The sequence below is a fragment of the Apium graveolens genome, chromosome 7, assembly GCF_009905375.1.
Source record: "Apium graveolens cultivar Ventura chromosome 7, ASM990537v1, whole genome shotgun sequence".
Taxonomy (NCBI): Eukaryota; Viridiplantae; Streptophyta; class Magnoliopsida; order Apiales; family Apiaceae; genus Apium; species Apium graveolens.
In genome coordinates this window covers 257,561,949-257,576,532 of record NC_133653.1, presented here as the reverse complement: position 1 = coordinate 257,576,532, position 14,584 = coordinate 257,561,949, and the positions used below count along the sequence as shown (strand labels likewise).

Genomic DNA, 14,584 nt, shown 5'->3' with positions numbered 1-14,584 from the left:
CAGCTTCTATAAGTGATCTGTTCTTCCTTTCCACTACTCCATTCGGTTGTGGAGTCCTTGCTGCTGAAAACTCATGCAGAATCCCATTTTCTTCACAAAATGCTCTTATGACAGAATTCTTGAACTCAGTTCCATTGTCACTCCTGATTCTTCGAACTTTGAAATCAGGATGATTGTTGACTTGCCTTATGTGATTGATGATGATTTCACTAGCCTCATCTTTAGACTTTAGAAAATATGTCCAAGAGAACTTTGAGAAATCATCTACAATTACTAGGCAAAATATTTTCCTTGAGATGGACAATACATTGACTGGTCCAAACAAATCCATGTGAAGCAGTTGCAAAGGCTCTCCAATTGCTGAATCAAGTTTCTTCCTGAATGATGCTTTAATCTGCTTCCCTTTTTGGCAGGCATCACACAGTCCATCCTTTGTAAACTCCACTAGAGGAATGCCTCTTAGTAGTTCTTTCTTTACCAGCTCATTCATGGTCTTGAAGTTTAAATGAGATAGCTTCTTGTGCCATAGCCAACTTTCATCCTGACTTGCTTTACTGAGAAGACAAGTTACAGATTCTGCTTTGGATGAGTTGAAATCAGCTAGATACATATTTCCTCTTCTCACACCAGTGAGAACCACTTTGTTGCTTTGATTATTAGTCACAACACAGGTTTCTTTGTTGAAGGTTACTGAATTGCCTTTGTCACAAAGCTGGATGATACTCAACAGATTGTGTTTGAGACCATCCACTAAGGCAACCTCCTCAATGATGACATTGTCCTTTGAAATCAAGCCATATTCCACAGTATAACCCTTGCTGTCATCTCCAAAAGTAATACTTGGGCCAGCTCTCTCCTTAAACTCTGTGAGCAGGGTAGAATCACCAGTCATGTGTCTTGAACAACCACTATCCAAGTACCAAAGATTCCTTCTATTTCCCTGATTACTTGAGGAACTTGTCTCTGTTTTATCAGACTTGGCCATTAGGGCTAGATTGACATAGCTGACATCTTCATCTTCATCCAAATCATCTGCTGCCCAGTCATTCTCTTGTGTAATAAAATCCCTTTCCTTTTGTTTGAGTAGATCAAAGTATTTTTTCTTATAATCCACAGACTCAAACCTTTTCTTATTGGAATCTGACTTTCTACACTCATTTGCAAAATGCCCTGTCAAGCCATATTTAAAACATTTGAATTTTGACTAATCCACCATGTTTCTATTTGGCTTGGCTGCTCCAAAGTTCTTCTTGAACTTGAGCTTGGAAAATCTTCTGGAAAGAAATGTTAGGTGCTCATCAATGTCCTCCATGTCATCTTGGCTCAATGAATCTTCACTTTCTACTGCAAGCCCCTTGCCCTTGTTCTCACAGACCTTAGAAGTTGACTCAACAGCTTCCATCTTCACTTCCTTCTCCTTTTCCAAATCAGCAACTAGTGCAATGGGTCCTCCTTTCTTCTTTCCTCTCTCCATCCTTTCATCCTGCTCTATCTCAAGCTCATAGGTCTTCAGGATGCCATACAGTCTCTCCAAAGTAAACTCTTTATAATCTTGTGAGTTTCTTAATGAGACTGTCATTGGTTTCCATTCCTTTGGAAGAGATCTAAGAAATTTCAGATTAGAGTCTTTAGTCTTATGGACTCTTCCATGCAACTTAAGAGCATTTAGTAGTTTTTGAAATCTACTAAAAATGTCAGTGAGTGACTCACTTTCCTTATTGTGAAAATGCTCATATTGCTAAATCAAGAGCTGCATCTTGTTTTCTCTAACTTGCTTAGTGCCATCACAGATTATCTGTATAGTATCCCAGACTTCCTTGGCAGGTTTGCAGTTGATAATGTTGTCAAACATGTTTGCATCAACTCCATTGAACAAAATGTTCATGGCCTTATTATCCTTCCTGACTTGTTCAATGTCATGATCAGACCATCCGTGCCTTGGCTTGGGAACTGATGGCTCGTTTCCTGTTGCAGCTCTCATTGGAACGTGAGGGCCTCTTTCTATGCAGTCCACATAGGCCTCATCTTGAGAAAGCATATGAAGATGCATCTTTACCTTCCAATGATGGTAATTATCTTTATTTAGAAAAGGAATCTTGACTCCAACGTCTTTCTTGTTCATCTTGCTGAATTGTTTTGATCTTTAAACTCTTTGTAGATTAAGAGCTTGCTCTGATACCAATTGTTAGTCCCTTAACAATATAGCAAGAATTACAGAAGGGGGTTGAATGGAATTCTTGAACCTTTTTTTCGAAATAAAAATATTCAACTCGAATATAGATATAAGTGTTTTGATTAGCACAATGCGGAATAGAAACTTGATTGAATCAAAACATAAGTAATTAAAAACAAGAGTCTTTAAAAACTATCTGGTGGATTTAAAAAATTCCACCAGAGATATATATTATATATCGAGAGAACTCTGTGTACAAGAATGCTTACAGCTGCTTACAAATTGAACTACTGAGAATACAGGGAAATGCTAAAGATTCTGCTTACAAAGATTTCTCTGTTTTTGTATCTCAGCTCACTCATTTCTATTTGCTACGTTCTTGGTTTATATATTACCAAGATTACAAAGTCAAAAAGACTGAATAAATATAAAAACTATCAGTCTTAAGCTTTGCTACTTTTCGTCCTCTATTACCCAGTTAATGGGCTTCCACAGTAGATTTGTATACATCTCGACGCCTGTGCCATGTTGTCACTGTTCAACTGCTGTTTGAATTCTTTATATGATCATCCGTTGGACTTTATGAATATCCGTTGGATATATGATCATCCGTCGACTTTATGAACATCCGTTGATGGCTTCATTGATCATCCGTCGACTGCTATATTAAACATCCGTTGATAGTTATTTGATCATTCGTCGATGGCTTTGTTAATCATCCATCGGTAGCTATTTTGGCACTTGACTTCATTTCACTTATGCAGAATTACAAGACATCATTTATATACAATTAATCAACCTATTCTGCATATCTAGTTAAAGTCAACATGACTTATAGGTTACTACAGAATCTATACAAAGATGTATACAGAACTATGCTACAGACTCATTATTACATAAGCTACTCACTCGATGGATAATAAGTCATTATCCGTCGGGACTATAATGAGTTATCCGTCGGGACTATAATTCTTATCCGTCGAGTGCTACATTATTTCACTAAGTAAAATCTACCTAGATGTTTTGTTTATGAAATCATCAAGTACACAACATATGCACAACAATCTACCACGGCGAAGATCATAATCTTCACAAGAACCGTCTATCGGCGGCGATATTCTCCCGGCACAGATTCATCAGGATCTTCATACACCTCTCTAACAGGTATTCTTCGATTCGAGCCCATTTACATTCATGTTTGTTCATATGCACCATACGAGCACACACCACCTGTTTGATGCGAGCTCACACACAATCACAATATTCGATGCGAGCCCGTCTGCTTGCTTAGATACTTAGGTGCGATCCCGTGTGAGATGTGAGGACACTTAGGTGCGACCCCATACTTGTTTTTGTTTTCTTTTTAGGCCACACACTAATTTTCACCATCTTTTATAGATGTCGAGTGCGTCTTCAGCCCGCTCCTATGGATCGTCTCGCTCTTCCTCGAGCCCGGCTCGCACCTCCGCCAGCCCAGTTCATTCTTCAGCCACTCGGTCTCCATTAAACCTATATCCACCCGAGCAGCGAGGCTCAAAGGACTTTCAACGCGAGCTGACTTCTCTTTCTGGTCGTCTTAGCCAACCCATCTCTCCTGGCTCAGCTATCACCCCTCAAGGGGCTTTGAACATTGCCAGAGTTGAGAACTCGATACGAGCAGCTGGATCCGGCTCGCTTGATATTCACCTCGACCCAAACCCTGAGGATTTCACCAGGGAGAAGAATATATATGACTGGAGAGATAGGCCCGTGGACCTCTCTCACATTCCAGCCTCCCTTGGTGTAGAAGAGCTGCTAAACCGCAAGCCTGCTCCCCTGGATAAAGAGCGAGCCGAGGAGATTGTAAGAGAGATGGTTGAGGAGAGGGCAGCCCGCCTGAGGCAAGCTGCAGCTAACAACCTCGACCCCATTCACCTTGACTCAGAATCTACCGACAGCGACCTGGGGAGTGCATACTGTGACACCAGGAAGAAAGGGAAAGAGCCCGTAGCTGCTGAATATCCCATCTTGGGACTCGAGGGTGAAGAGGACGGCTCGTACTGGTCCTATGACTCTCCTCAGAGCGAGGAGGTGGCAGATGTTACAAGTCAGTACAAGATTTGTAACTATAACTACATTCCCGCGGCCTCTCCAGAGCCTTATGTGCCTCCTTCCCAGCCCGAGCTTGAGGGTGAAATCATTTTTAAGAGGCAGATCATTCCTGATGGGGAGGAGACCTCAACTGCCAACGAAGAGGTTAAGGTGCTCGCTAGTCGCGACCTTCCCACCTCGCTGACTCAGAAACATCTGGTCGAGCACATTGAGCAATTCCAGCTCGAGGGTCATGTTGTCCTGCCCCTGCCTCACATGAGGTGCTACAGATTTAATCATCCGGAAAATGGAGGCAGGGTGCCTCGCATGGTCCTTTCCACCTTCCTACTAAGGCTGGAAATCTCCTCACCCCTTCATCCCTTCATCAAAGATGTTTGCGAGCACTACCAGCTCGCACCCCTTCAGATCAACCCGAATGGATACCGGGCCGCCCTCGCGTTGTACATCATGTATAACAAATATGGATTTCCTCCTCTCATAGCGAGGCAGCTCGGCTACTTTCTCAACCTGAAGCACTCCCCCAATGAGTTCGGGTACTTCTATTTTTCTGTCTGGCCGTACTTTAACAAAAAGAACCTCATCCACAATGGGCCGAGCAACTCAGGGAAGTGGAAGAGCCCCTACTTCTCTATCCACGAGGTGCCTCGAGTCTAGACGCATTTTTATTACAATCCATTTAAGTCTTCCCTGGCCGCTCTCTTCTTTTCTACCATAGTTCCTTCCTTTAACAAGAAACGTTTTTTCTTTATCTCCAGCCACCCCGCCTCGTACTGTCCTTGTGGGACAAGAAAAAATAAATGCGGACAGCCTTCTAGATCTTCCTAAGGCGGACAGGGATATTCGAAAACTCATAACGACCTCAAACCTGGTCGCGTGTGGGTTTTTGAAGGAAGGAGTGAGGCTGACTCCTCAAAAGAAGAAATCTAAGAAGAGAGCCAGAAAGGGAAAGAATATCGGGCTCGCATGTGCGGGCCTGTCTGCTCGCACATGCGAGTACGTGCGCTCACATGTTTATATGTCCTGCATTCATCTTACTTCACATTGCATTAATTTTCCGCATTTTTTATCTGCTCGCATTGCTTCTTTCCCTTGACTAATCTATCACTTCATTATTTTCTTTTTCAGAAATGGTCATCTCCCCTATCCCCTTCATGGAAGAGGCTGAGCAAGCCGCACTTCAGGCCCTGTCCATCCCGCTGCAGCGACCACATGGGCTCACTCTCAAATCCCCCTCTAGCTCGTATGAGGAACCTTACTGAGCATTTCAAAGGCTCAAGGCCTTCTCCTCGGCTAAAAAGGCATCGAGGTCAGAAAGAGGGAAAAACTGGCGAGCCTGAGCCAAAGAAGACTGCTCCATCTGATGCTCATCTTCCCACCTCTTCTTCTGCCAGCATGGTTGCGACCACATTCGGCCGGCTCGCTCAAGGTCACATCAGCGAGCAGGATGTAAATGATTGGTCTTCCTCTGCTCTCGAGGTCAACCAGGATGCACTGTCTCGAGCTGCAGCCAAAGTATACTATCGTCAGCTGTCTAAGGCTCGAGAAATACGAGCCCTCAGCCAGACCAACACAAAGCTCGAGTCTAAAGTCAAATCCCTTCAGAGTAAGGTCGTTGTGCACGGGCAAGAGAAAGTTACGCTGGTGAACAACTATAATCAGAAGATAATTAACCTGAACGCTGCTCACGACAAGGCCTTAAGGGAGCAGAAGGAAGCTCATGACCTGGCCGCTGAGGCATGGAAGAAGGAGAAAGATAGCCTCGAGGAGAGGGTGCTCGAGCTGAAGGGGTCAGTTTCTGCCCTGACCGAGGGCCGTAAGGCCGCCCTCGCTGATGCTAGGAACCTGGGGGGCAGGAATTTTATGAAAATCTTTATAAAAAAGGTTCCTGGCTTCGATTGGGCGGCTCTGGGTGCGAGCACAGCTAGGCATGCTGAAAAGCTGAAGCTAGAGATGGAAAGGGATGCCCAAATTGTTGAGGAGGCCCGGCTCGCGGCCGAACAGGCCCGGGTCGCTGATGATGGAAATCGTAGGGAGGCAGAGGCTGATAACCCTTACTGCAATTTTATTTTAGAACTAGACTTTTGACCGGGTAGGCGGGCACCCTTCTTGCCTCGCATTTGTATTTAAAATATTCTGCCTTGGGACATAACTTATTTGCCTTTTTGTTTATATAATTTCTAAGTCTGTTGTGCCCGCGTTCATCTTTATTGTGCTAGCTGGCTTTATTTATTTTTTGTGTAATCTTATCATGCCCCTACTGACCAAAAGCTATCATAGCCCTAGCCGCGTATGGCGGGTATTACACCTTCACAACGAGCCCAGTTTAATCAGCTCGCACCTTTTGTTTAAGCAAAATTTAACAGAAAATACTAAGTGGAACAGGCTCGCGTCATTACTAATTCACAAGTTCTGCCCGCATAATGTGACCCTAGCCATGCTTGGTGGAGGGCTGGGCCTCCTGGCTCGCATCGCGTGCCCATCCCTCTTTTAAGCTTCATATTTTATTTGCTTTATGCTCATATCTTTCTAAGCGGGCCGTGGCCCAACTTGTCTCCCATATTTGTTGTCAAGCGGGCCGGGGCCCGACCTGATTTGTGATTTTAACATGTTAATAAAATAACTGTTCTTTCCTCGTATGGGTTCCCAAGGATGGGCTCCCCTGCTGGGTATTTAACAAAAGTTAAAATATCAAGTGCACAAATAGAGATCAATCGTTTATTCATAGACAATGGGAACTGAAAGGAGTACATGCTTGTGGTCTCAGGGAGGCACCTATATGGCACTACCCCCGAGACTTAGGAGTATTGTAAGATAATACTAAGTCTGAAAAGAATAATATTACTGATAATATTTGTGGAGGTGCTCCGCGTTCCAGGCTCTCAGGATCAGCTTTTCCTGCATATCATTGAGGTGGTAGGTTCCCTCCTAGAGCACTGACTTTATCTTGTAAGAGCCTTCCCAATTTGCTCCAAAGACTCCGTGACTTACCACCTTGGTGTTTGGCATGACCCGACGCAGAACCAAATCTCCCACCTTGAAAGTTCGGGCTCTAACCTTACTGTTGTAGTGCCTAGCTATCCTCTGCTGATATGCTGCTACCCTGATCTGAGCATCTTCCCGAGTTTCTTCGATCATATCCAAATAGGGCCGATGATTGACCTCATTTGCCTCTGAGTCATAGTTGTCCCTTCGAAAAGATCCTGATCCCACTTCAACGGGCACCATAGCTTCACACCCATACACCAGAGAGAAAGGGGTCTCTCCAGTTGTAGTTCGGGGTGTAGTGTTGTAAGACCATAGGACCTGGGCGAGCTCCTCTGGCCATGCTCCTTTCTTCTCTTCAAGCTTTGCCTTCAAGGTATGCTTAATGATTTTATTAACAGCCTCTGTTTGCCCGTTACTCTGGGGGTGGCAGACTGCGCTAAAGCTCTTCTAAATCCCCAGCTGCTCACAAAACTCTCGCATTTTCTTGTTATCGAATTGTTTCCCATTGTCAGATATCAGCTTGTAAGGGATGCCATAGCGACATACAATAGCCCGGTGTACAAACTCCCTGAGCTTTTTTGCCGTCATGGTGGCTAGGGGCCCGGCCTCTGCCCACTTAGTGAAGTAGTCTACTACAACCACCGCATACTTGACACCTCCCCTGGCCTTCGGGAGTTCCCCAATCAGATCAATTCCCCACATGGAGAAGGGCCAGGGGATCATGAGGGATGTGAGAGAGGCCACGGGGCTGTTGTTATAATTAGCATATTGCTGACACTTATCACAAGCTCGGGAGAATTCAAAGGCGTCTTTTTTTAGCGTTGGCCAGTAGTAGCCTTGACGGAGGATTTTCTGAGCTAGAGAGCTACCCCCCGAGTGATTGCCACAAATGCCCTCGTGTACTTCCCTTAGGATGTAGTTGCATTCATCCCCATCTATGCATTTGAGGAGAGGCACACTGAACCCTCTTCTGTATAGGATCCCATCGTACATCACATAGCGGGCTGCTTTGTATTTTATCCTCCTTGCCTCATTCTTTTCGTCTGGAATAGGTTTAGAATAGGTTTCATCCACGTGGGGCCGAGCTCATTACTGAGGCTGCCCACCTCGTGCTCGGGCACACTAGGTTTCCTCTGTATATCAAGGGGCACGATCCCTAGCAAAGTGGTCTCGCGGCGTGAGCCGAGCTTAGCTAGCTCGTCTGCGCCTTCATTCTGCCCACGCGGGATTAGTTTCAACCTCACCTCGTTGAACCTCGCGATTATCCTCTGTGCACACTTCAGGTAAAGCTCTGTTCTCGGCCCCTTAGCTTGATACCCCCCGTTTATCTGATAGACCACAATCATGGAGTCACTAAACACATTCAAATTCTCCACCTTCATTTTCAAAGCTAGCTTGAGACCGTTGATCAAGGCCTCATACTCAGCATCATTATTGGTTGCATGAAAGGCTAGATGGGTCGCACGTCTGATCTTGTGCGCCTCTGTGCTGATTAGCTCAATTCCAGCTCCTGCTCCATCACCATTAGAGGCTCCATCCACAAATAGGCTCCACCATGGGGCACTATTTTGGCTCTCCAGCCCAACTTCCTCTGTGCTAGGTATGACCACAAGGGCTCCCGGCTCCACTTCTTGATATAGAGGAAATTCTAGCACAAAATCGGTCAGGGCTTGACCTTTGATTGCAGTCCTTGGCTTATAATCCACTTCGAATTGGCCGAGCTCCACCGTCCACTTCAACATTCGACCAGAAGACTCTGGTTTGTGCATCACTTGTCTGAGGGGGTAGGAAGTTCGCACCTCTATCTTGTGTGCCTGAAAATAGGGCCTGAGTTTTTGGGAGGCCAGGATCAGAGCATACACTAGCTTTTCGAGGCTTGTGTACCGAGTCTCGGCATCAGCTAGCCTTTTACTCACATAATATACCGGGAGCTGGACACCATCCTCCTCTCGGACTAATACCGCACTTATTGCAAAGTCGGAGACAGCCAAGTATAGGATCAGAGTTTCTCCTGCCTTTGGATTGGACAACATTGGAGGGCTGCTGAGATGCTTCTTTATGTTCTGAAAGGCTTCCCCGCATTCTTCTGTCCACTTAAAATTCCTCCCCACTCCTTTAATTGCTTTGAAGAACTCCTGGCATTTATCGGAGGATTTTGAGATGAAACGGTTCAAGGCAGCCACTCGCCCCGTTAAGCTTTGAACGTCCTTCACCCGTCGAGGGGATCTCATCTCGAGTATGGCCCGTATCTTGGCGGGGTTGGCCTCAATGCCTCTATGGTTGACAATAAATCCCAAAAACTTCCCCGATTCGACCCCAAACACACATTTATGGGGGTTGAGCTTCATTCTGTACTCCCTCAGGATCTGGAATATTTCTGCTAGGTGGCGGACATGATCCCCTGCTTCTTTTGACTTTACCAGCACGTCATCTACATAGGCCTCCATAGTCTTCCCCAACTGATGTTTGAACATCTTATTCACCAGCCTCTGATAGGTTGCCCCCGCATTAAGGAGCCCGAAGGGCATCCCGATGTAGGAGTAGAGGCCCCGATCAGTAATAAAGGAGGTGTGCTCCTGATCTGGCCCATACATGGGAATTTGGTTATATCCCGAATAAGCATCCATAAAGCTAAGCAATGCGTGTCCAGCCGTGGAATCAACCAGCTGGTCGATTCAGGGTAGAGGAAAACTGTTCTTCGGGCAAGCTTTGTTCAGGTCGGTGAAGTCTACACATTACCTCAACTTGCCATGGGGCTTCTTGACAAGCACGGGGTTGGCCAGCCACATGGGGTAGAAGGCTTTCCTCACAAGTCCTGCTTCCGTTAGTCTATCCACCTCTTCTCTGAGGGCCTCTGCTCTCTCTCCACTAATCGGTCGCCTCTTCTGTCTGACCCCCTTCTTGTTTGGGTCCAAGTTGAGCCGATGACACATGGCATTCGGGTCGATCCCTATCATATTAGAGTGTGACCATGCAAAGACATCCAAATTCTCCCTCAGAAATCGAGCTAGGTCCTCCCTCAAGTCAGGACTTAGGTTAAAGCCTATTTTGAGTACCTTGGAGGGATCATTTGGGTCTACAAAGATCGGAATTGTATCTTCTGCGGCCCCAGCCCTCTCAACCATCAGGGGCATTCTCGGGTCTAAGGCTGCTCGAGCCTCATAGGTTCTCCTACTGTCTTGGTTGTCAGACCCTCCGTATCCTCGAGCTCGGGCTGAGCTCGGACCAGATTTATCAAGCATTTAGAAGTCGTAGTGATAGTACAAGTGATTCCATTGGGAAGATCTATGGTTGTTGTCGTTTCTTCACGTGCCCATTTCCCTTTTCTGAGCCTTGCAGCGATTTGTTCCAGGCTCTCTTCTTCATAACTCGCTTCCTCCACAATCCCTTCTTGTATCAACATGATGGGTTGAGTGGCTTCCATCAGCAAGGCCCTTGGGCGCGGTTCCACCTGAATCCCCATGTGTTCGAAATAATTCTCGGGCAACTCCTCGATTAAAATCAAGTTACAAGTCTCGTGGCCCTCGGGACGTACTCTCTTCCCGCCCTCTGCCTCTTCCATGGGGACGTCACACTCACTTGCTTCAGCTATCTCCCTTGAGGTATTCCCTGACTCGGCTGCCCTGAGTGCCTGGTTGTAACAGACCCTTGATTCATATTGACAGCTCTTCAGGAAGCCGACCCCCATGGGGGTTGAGAATTTTACCGTCATGTGGTGGATTGAGGTCACCATCCTCATTGCCCTCATAAGGGGTCTTCCCACTATAACGTTGTAGGCACAAGGCTGATCTACTACTGTAAACGTAGCAATCTGAATGGCCACATAAGGCTCTTCTCCTATGGTCACCGGGAGCCGAATTGTCCCTTTCACCCCGACCGAGTTTCCCGTGAACCCGTACAAGTGTCCCCCTGTTGAGGTAAGCTCTCTATCCAGCAATCCTAGCTTCTTATATGCATCATAAGTTAAGACATCAGCTGAGCTCCCGGTATCCACCATTGCCCGGTGAACATTCACCATCCCAATCTTCATCTTTATAACCAGGGCGTCTGTATGAGGGTAATGCACCCACTTGGCATCGTCTTCCCTAAACACGATGTCATCAGCCTCCCTTTCAAAGAGCTCTGGGGGCCTTTGGCTCAAATGGTTGATGCTGGTGAGGGGCTTTCCCTTTGCTTCTCGGGCATACCTGTCCATCGCCTTCCGGCTGTCTCCGCCAATATGAGACCCCGCATAGAATAATATGAATGCTTCCGGCCCGAGGTATCCTCTCTTTGTCTCCCGGGGGTGGAGGAGGGACGGTATGATAATTAGTTCTGTGCCTTCGAACCTCCTTGGCAACCCACTCTGTCAGCTTCCCTTCCCTTATCAGCGTCTCGATTTCATCATTCAACTGTCTGCAATCAGCTGTATCGTGCCCCGTGACCTCGTGATATGCGCAATATTTCGAAGTATCCATCTTGTTATAGTCTGTGAGAGGGGTCGCCTTTCTGAATACCCCCTTCCCAACATAGGTAGCATATATGTGGTCAATAGAGGCTACCAGAGGGGTGTGTGTCTGCCATTTGCTTGTATAAGGTCCCCCCGAATCTTTGTTTGTCTCTTTACCTCGGGCAGACTTTTTGGGGCTTGAGCTACGCCGATACGTCTTTCTCCTCTCGCCAGGGCTCGAAGACCGATCTCTTTTATCTCGATAATTCTCGCTGATTTTCAGCTCTCTCATCGACTTCTCTACCCTCTTAAAGGTTTCAGCTTGCTCATAGAACTCGACCAAGGTTCTCGGCTCACTTGCTTGGAGGCTCTTCCAGAATTTTGACCCTTCTTTCAACCCTGCAATCAAGAAGTTCTTGATAGTCTCCTCACTGGCTCCCCTCACCTTGGGTACCTCGGCGTTGAACCGACGAAAGTATTCTGCCAGGGGCTCCCCCTCCCTTTGCTTGATGTTGGCTAACGTGGCCACATGAGGTGAGTAGTGGAGGGTGGACTGAAATTGTCTGACGAACAAGTCCTCCAATTGTCTCCATGTCCTTATGCTAGCCGGTCCCAACTTGGAGAACCATTGTAGGGCACTACCTCTGAGTGATGCCGCGAAGAGTCTGCAGCGGGTCATCTCCGGCACCTGATAAACTTCCATCTCTGTGTTAAATTGTATAAGGTATTCCGCCGGGTCGGCCTCGCCGTTGAATAGAAGGTCGGGGTTGTGCTTAAATACCCGAGGTATGGGGGATGATCGGATAGCAGCCGTAAACGGAGAGGGGGCAACTGAGGCCGGGGGCCCCCACTTCTCTTGCTCCATCTCATCCAAGATCCTCCTTAGGTCTCTTACTCTAACAACTTCTCATTCTCTGTCACCTCCCGCGTTACTCGAATGGCGCGAGCCCTGAGGTCGCTCGCGGCGTCCCCCTCCTCCGGCTCACGTTTGCGACTCCTCTTCACGATTATCTCTGCGCCTGCGTCGCTCCTCCCTCCTGGGCGAGGTGTGTTGGCGACTTTCCGGAGGGGTCGCTGCCCAATCTCTTTTCGAGCCTCTCTGATCCACAGGCTCTTTCTCTTCTCTCTTCTTCTTGCAATTCTCTACTTTGAGCCTGATGTCATGCTCACTTAGTTTTTTACCCACTCGGTCTAGCACGCTAGTCGACCTTGCCTCAGATGAAGCTGGCTTCTGCCCCGACCTCGTAGAGATCTGGCTGCCCCGCTCATCCTGGCCTCGGGGTATATCTTCCTTTTCGTGCGATGTTTCTTTCTTCTGCTTGGTCCCAGTTGTCACATTATCAAAATCGTGGATCAGCCTCTTCTGAGGACCTTTGCCCTTCCAACTACGCTGAGACACCTTGAGGCGATGCGCCTTACGCTTGGCGTTCTGGACCGAGCTTCTCTCTACCCTTGACATCCGGGCGTTGATTTGACTCATCTGATCGGCTAGCCCTTCGAGATACGTCATGACAGCCTGCCCGTCCACGGTTGCAATTGGTAGAGGTGGAGCCTGATTCTCTGGGGGCGTGTGTTCGACCTCGTTATGGTCCTTCTTCTTGCCTCCGCTTCCTGGTGTCGCCGCTTGTTTGCTTTTTTTGGTCATCTTTCTCCCTTAGATGAAACCCCCCCTCCTTCTAGCGCCAATTGTTATAGGGAGAATTTCGTATAACAGTGTTGTGGAGGTTAATGGGTGGAACAAGGATCAAGAGCGGTGTTTGAAGGCGGAGGAAGGTTATGTATGGTGGTGGCGGAGCTTGTATGTTGACTCCTTAAGAAAGAATAGGGTTTGTTATTCTCTGTCAAGTGTCGACTCATCTCTCATACAAGTGCCTACGTACCCTATTTATAGGGATCAAGCCTCACGTAGTTCTTGGGGAATAAGTCACGTAGGCTAGGGTTAGGACTCTTCAGCCCGTGCGGCCCAAGCCCACGATAAAGTCAGGCTTTCAGCCAATTAGTCACATAAATCTCAACCGGCTCCACACGCTTCCTCTAATCTCACGGCATCTCCGTATCTCTTCCTATGATTATAGGAATAACCCGTGTCGGCCCCGAAATTTACGAGCAACTCAGTCATCTATGAGCCACTTTCCATGTCGAACACAAAGTCCTCTAATGCGAGCCGACCTGGTCACCTCGGCCCGCACCGCCTTCCTTTTCACTTAATAAATACAAACGTTACCTCTGCTTTTATAAGATGTGGGCTCATGGGCCCAGCCCGCGTGTGGGCAACCGAGCCCAGCTCACGTGCTATCACCTGAGCCCATCTCGCGTGAAGTCACATGAGCCCATCTCGCGTGAAGTCACATGAGCCCACCTCGCGTATGGACACCTAAGCCCACCTCGCGTGAAGTCACATGAGCCCACCTCGCGTATGAGAGCCCAAATGGCAAGCATGAGCCTACCCCACAGATGTGAGCCCAGCTCGCATGTCATGAGCCCAGCTCGCATGTCATGAGCCCAGCCCGCATGTGCTGGCCCAAGTCACAGTGGTCCATGATTCTAGCCCAAACATGAGAGTCCAGCTCTTCAATGTACCCATGGGGACCTGTTTAGGGCCTATGACCGAAAGCGGGCATAACATTAGCTATTCAAGATTCTAAACTAAAATTTAAGGAATCTTGTATAAAATTGAGTTTCAAAAATATCCTAGTGCTTCCTTAAAAATTTAACATTCTCCGCTTATGCCTTATTTATAAGTAAGCATTAGTGATTCCTTATCTTCATTTTAATAATAAAAAATTCATTTGTCTCTCATTCTCCATGTCAAATGCATAACTAGAGTTTAAAAATAATATTAAAATATTACTAGAATACATTTATAAGGAATGTTGTTGGAGTTGACATACAATTAAAAATTCTAA

At 46.9% G+C, this 14,584-nt stretch overlaps 3 protein-coding genes across 3 annotated transcripts; all 3 read right to left on the bottom strand.

The window, feature by feature from the left end:
* Window positions 1-7,189: 7,189 nt before the first annotated feature.
* Window positions 7,190-7,951, bottom strand: LOC141674727 (uncharacterized). The gene is made up of 2 exons (XM_074481427.1): window positions 7,796-7,951; window positions 7,190-7,609 (listed from the first exon to the last, which is right to left on the bottom strand). Exons 1-2 carry the CDS (start codon window positions 7,949-7,951, stop codon window positions 7,190-7,192), a joined length of 576 nt encoding a protein of 191 aa, XP_074337528.1.
* A 314-nt stretch (window positions 7,952-8,265) lies between these two features.
* LOC141674726 (uncharacterized) lies at window positions 8,266-9,480 on the bottom strand. Its single transcript, XM_074481426.1, has one exon. It carries the CDS (start codon window positions 9,478-9,480, stop codon window positions 8,266-8,268), a length of 1,215 nt encoding a protein of 404 aa, XP_074337527.1.
* A 1,881-nt stretch (window positions 9,481-11,361) lies between these two features.
* Window positions 11,362-12,543, bottom strand: LOC141674725 (uncharacterized). Its single transcript, XM_074481425.1, has one exon. It carries the CDS (start codon window positions 12,541-12,543, stop codon window positions 11,362-11,364), a length of 1,182 nt encoding a protein of 393 aa, XP_074337526.1.
* Window positions 12,544-14,584: the final 2,041 nt, after the last annotated feature.

Coding starts and splice junctions, on each gene's coding strand:
- LOC141674726 (XM_074481426.1), bottom strand. CDS start 9,480: ATGAGATCCCCTCGACGGGTGAAGGACGTTCAAAGCTTAACGGGGCGA.
- LOC141674725 (XM_074481425.1), bottom strand. CDS start 12,543: ATGGAGCAAGAGAAGTGGGGGCCCCCGGCCTCAGTTGCCCCCTCTCCG.
- LOC141674727 (XM_074481427.1), bottom strand. CDS start 7,951: ATGTGGGGAATTGATCTGATTGGGGAACTCCCGAAGGCCAGGGGAGGT. Junction 7,610..7,795: donor AGTTTGTACACCGGGCTATT/GTATGTCGCTAT, acceptor TTGAAGGCAAAG/CTTGAAGAGAAGAAAGGAGC.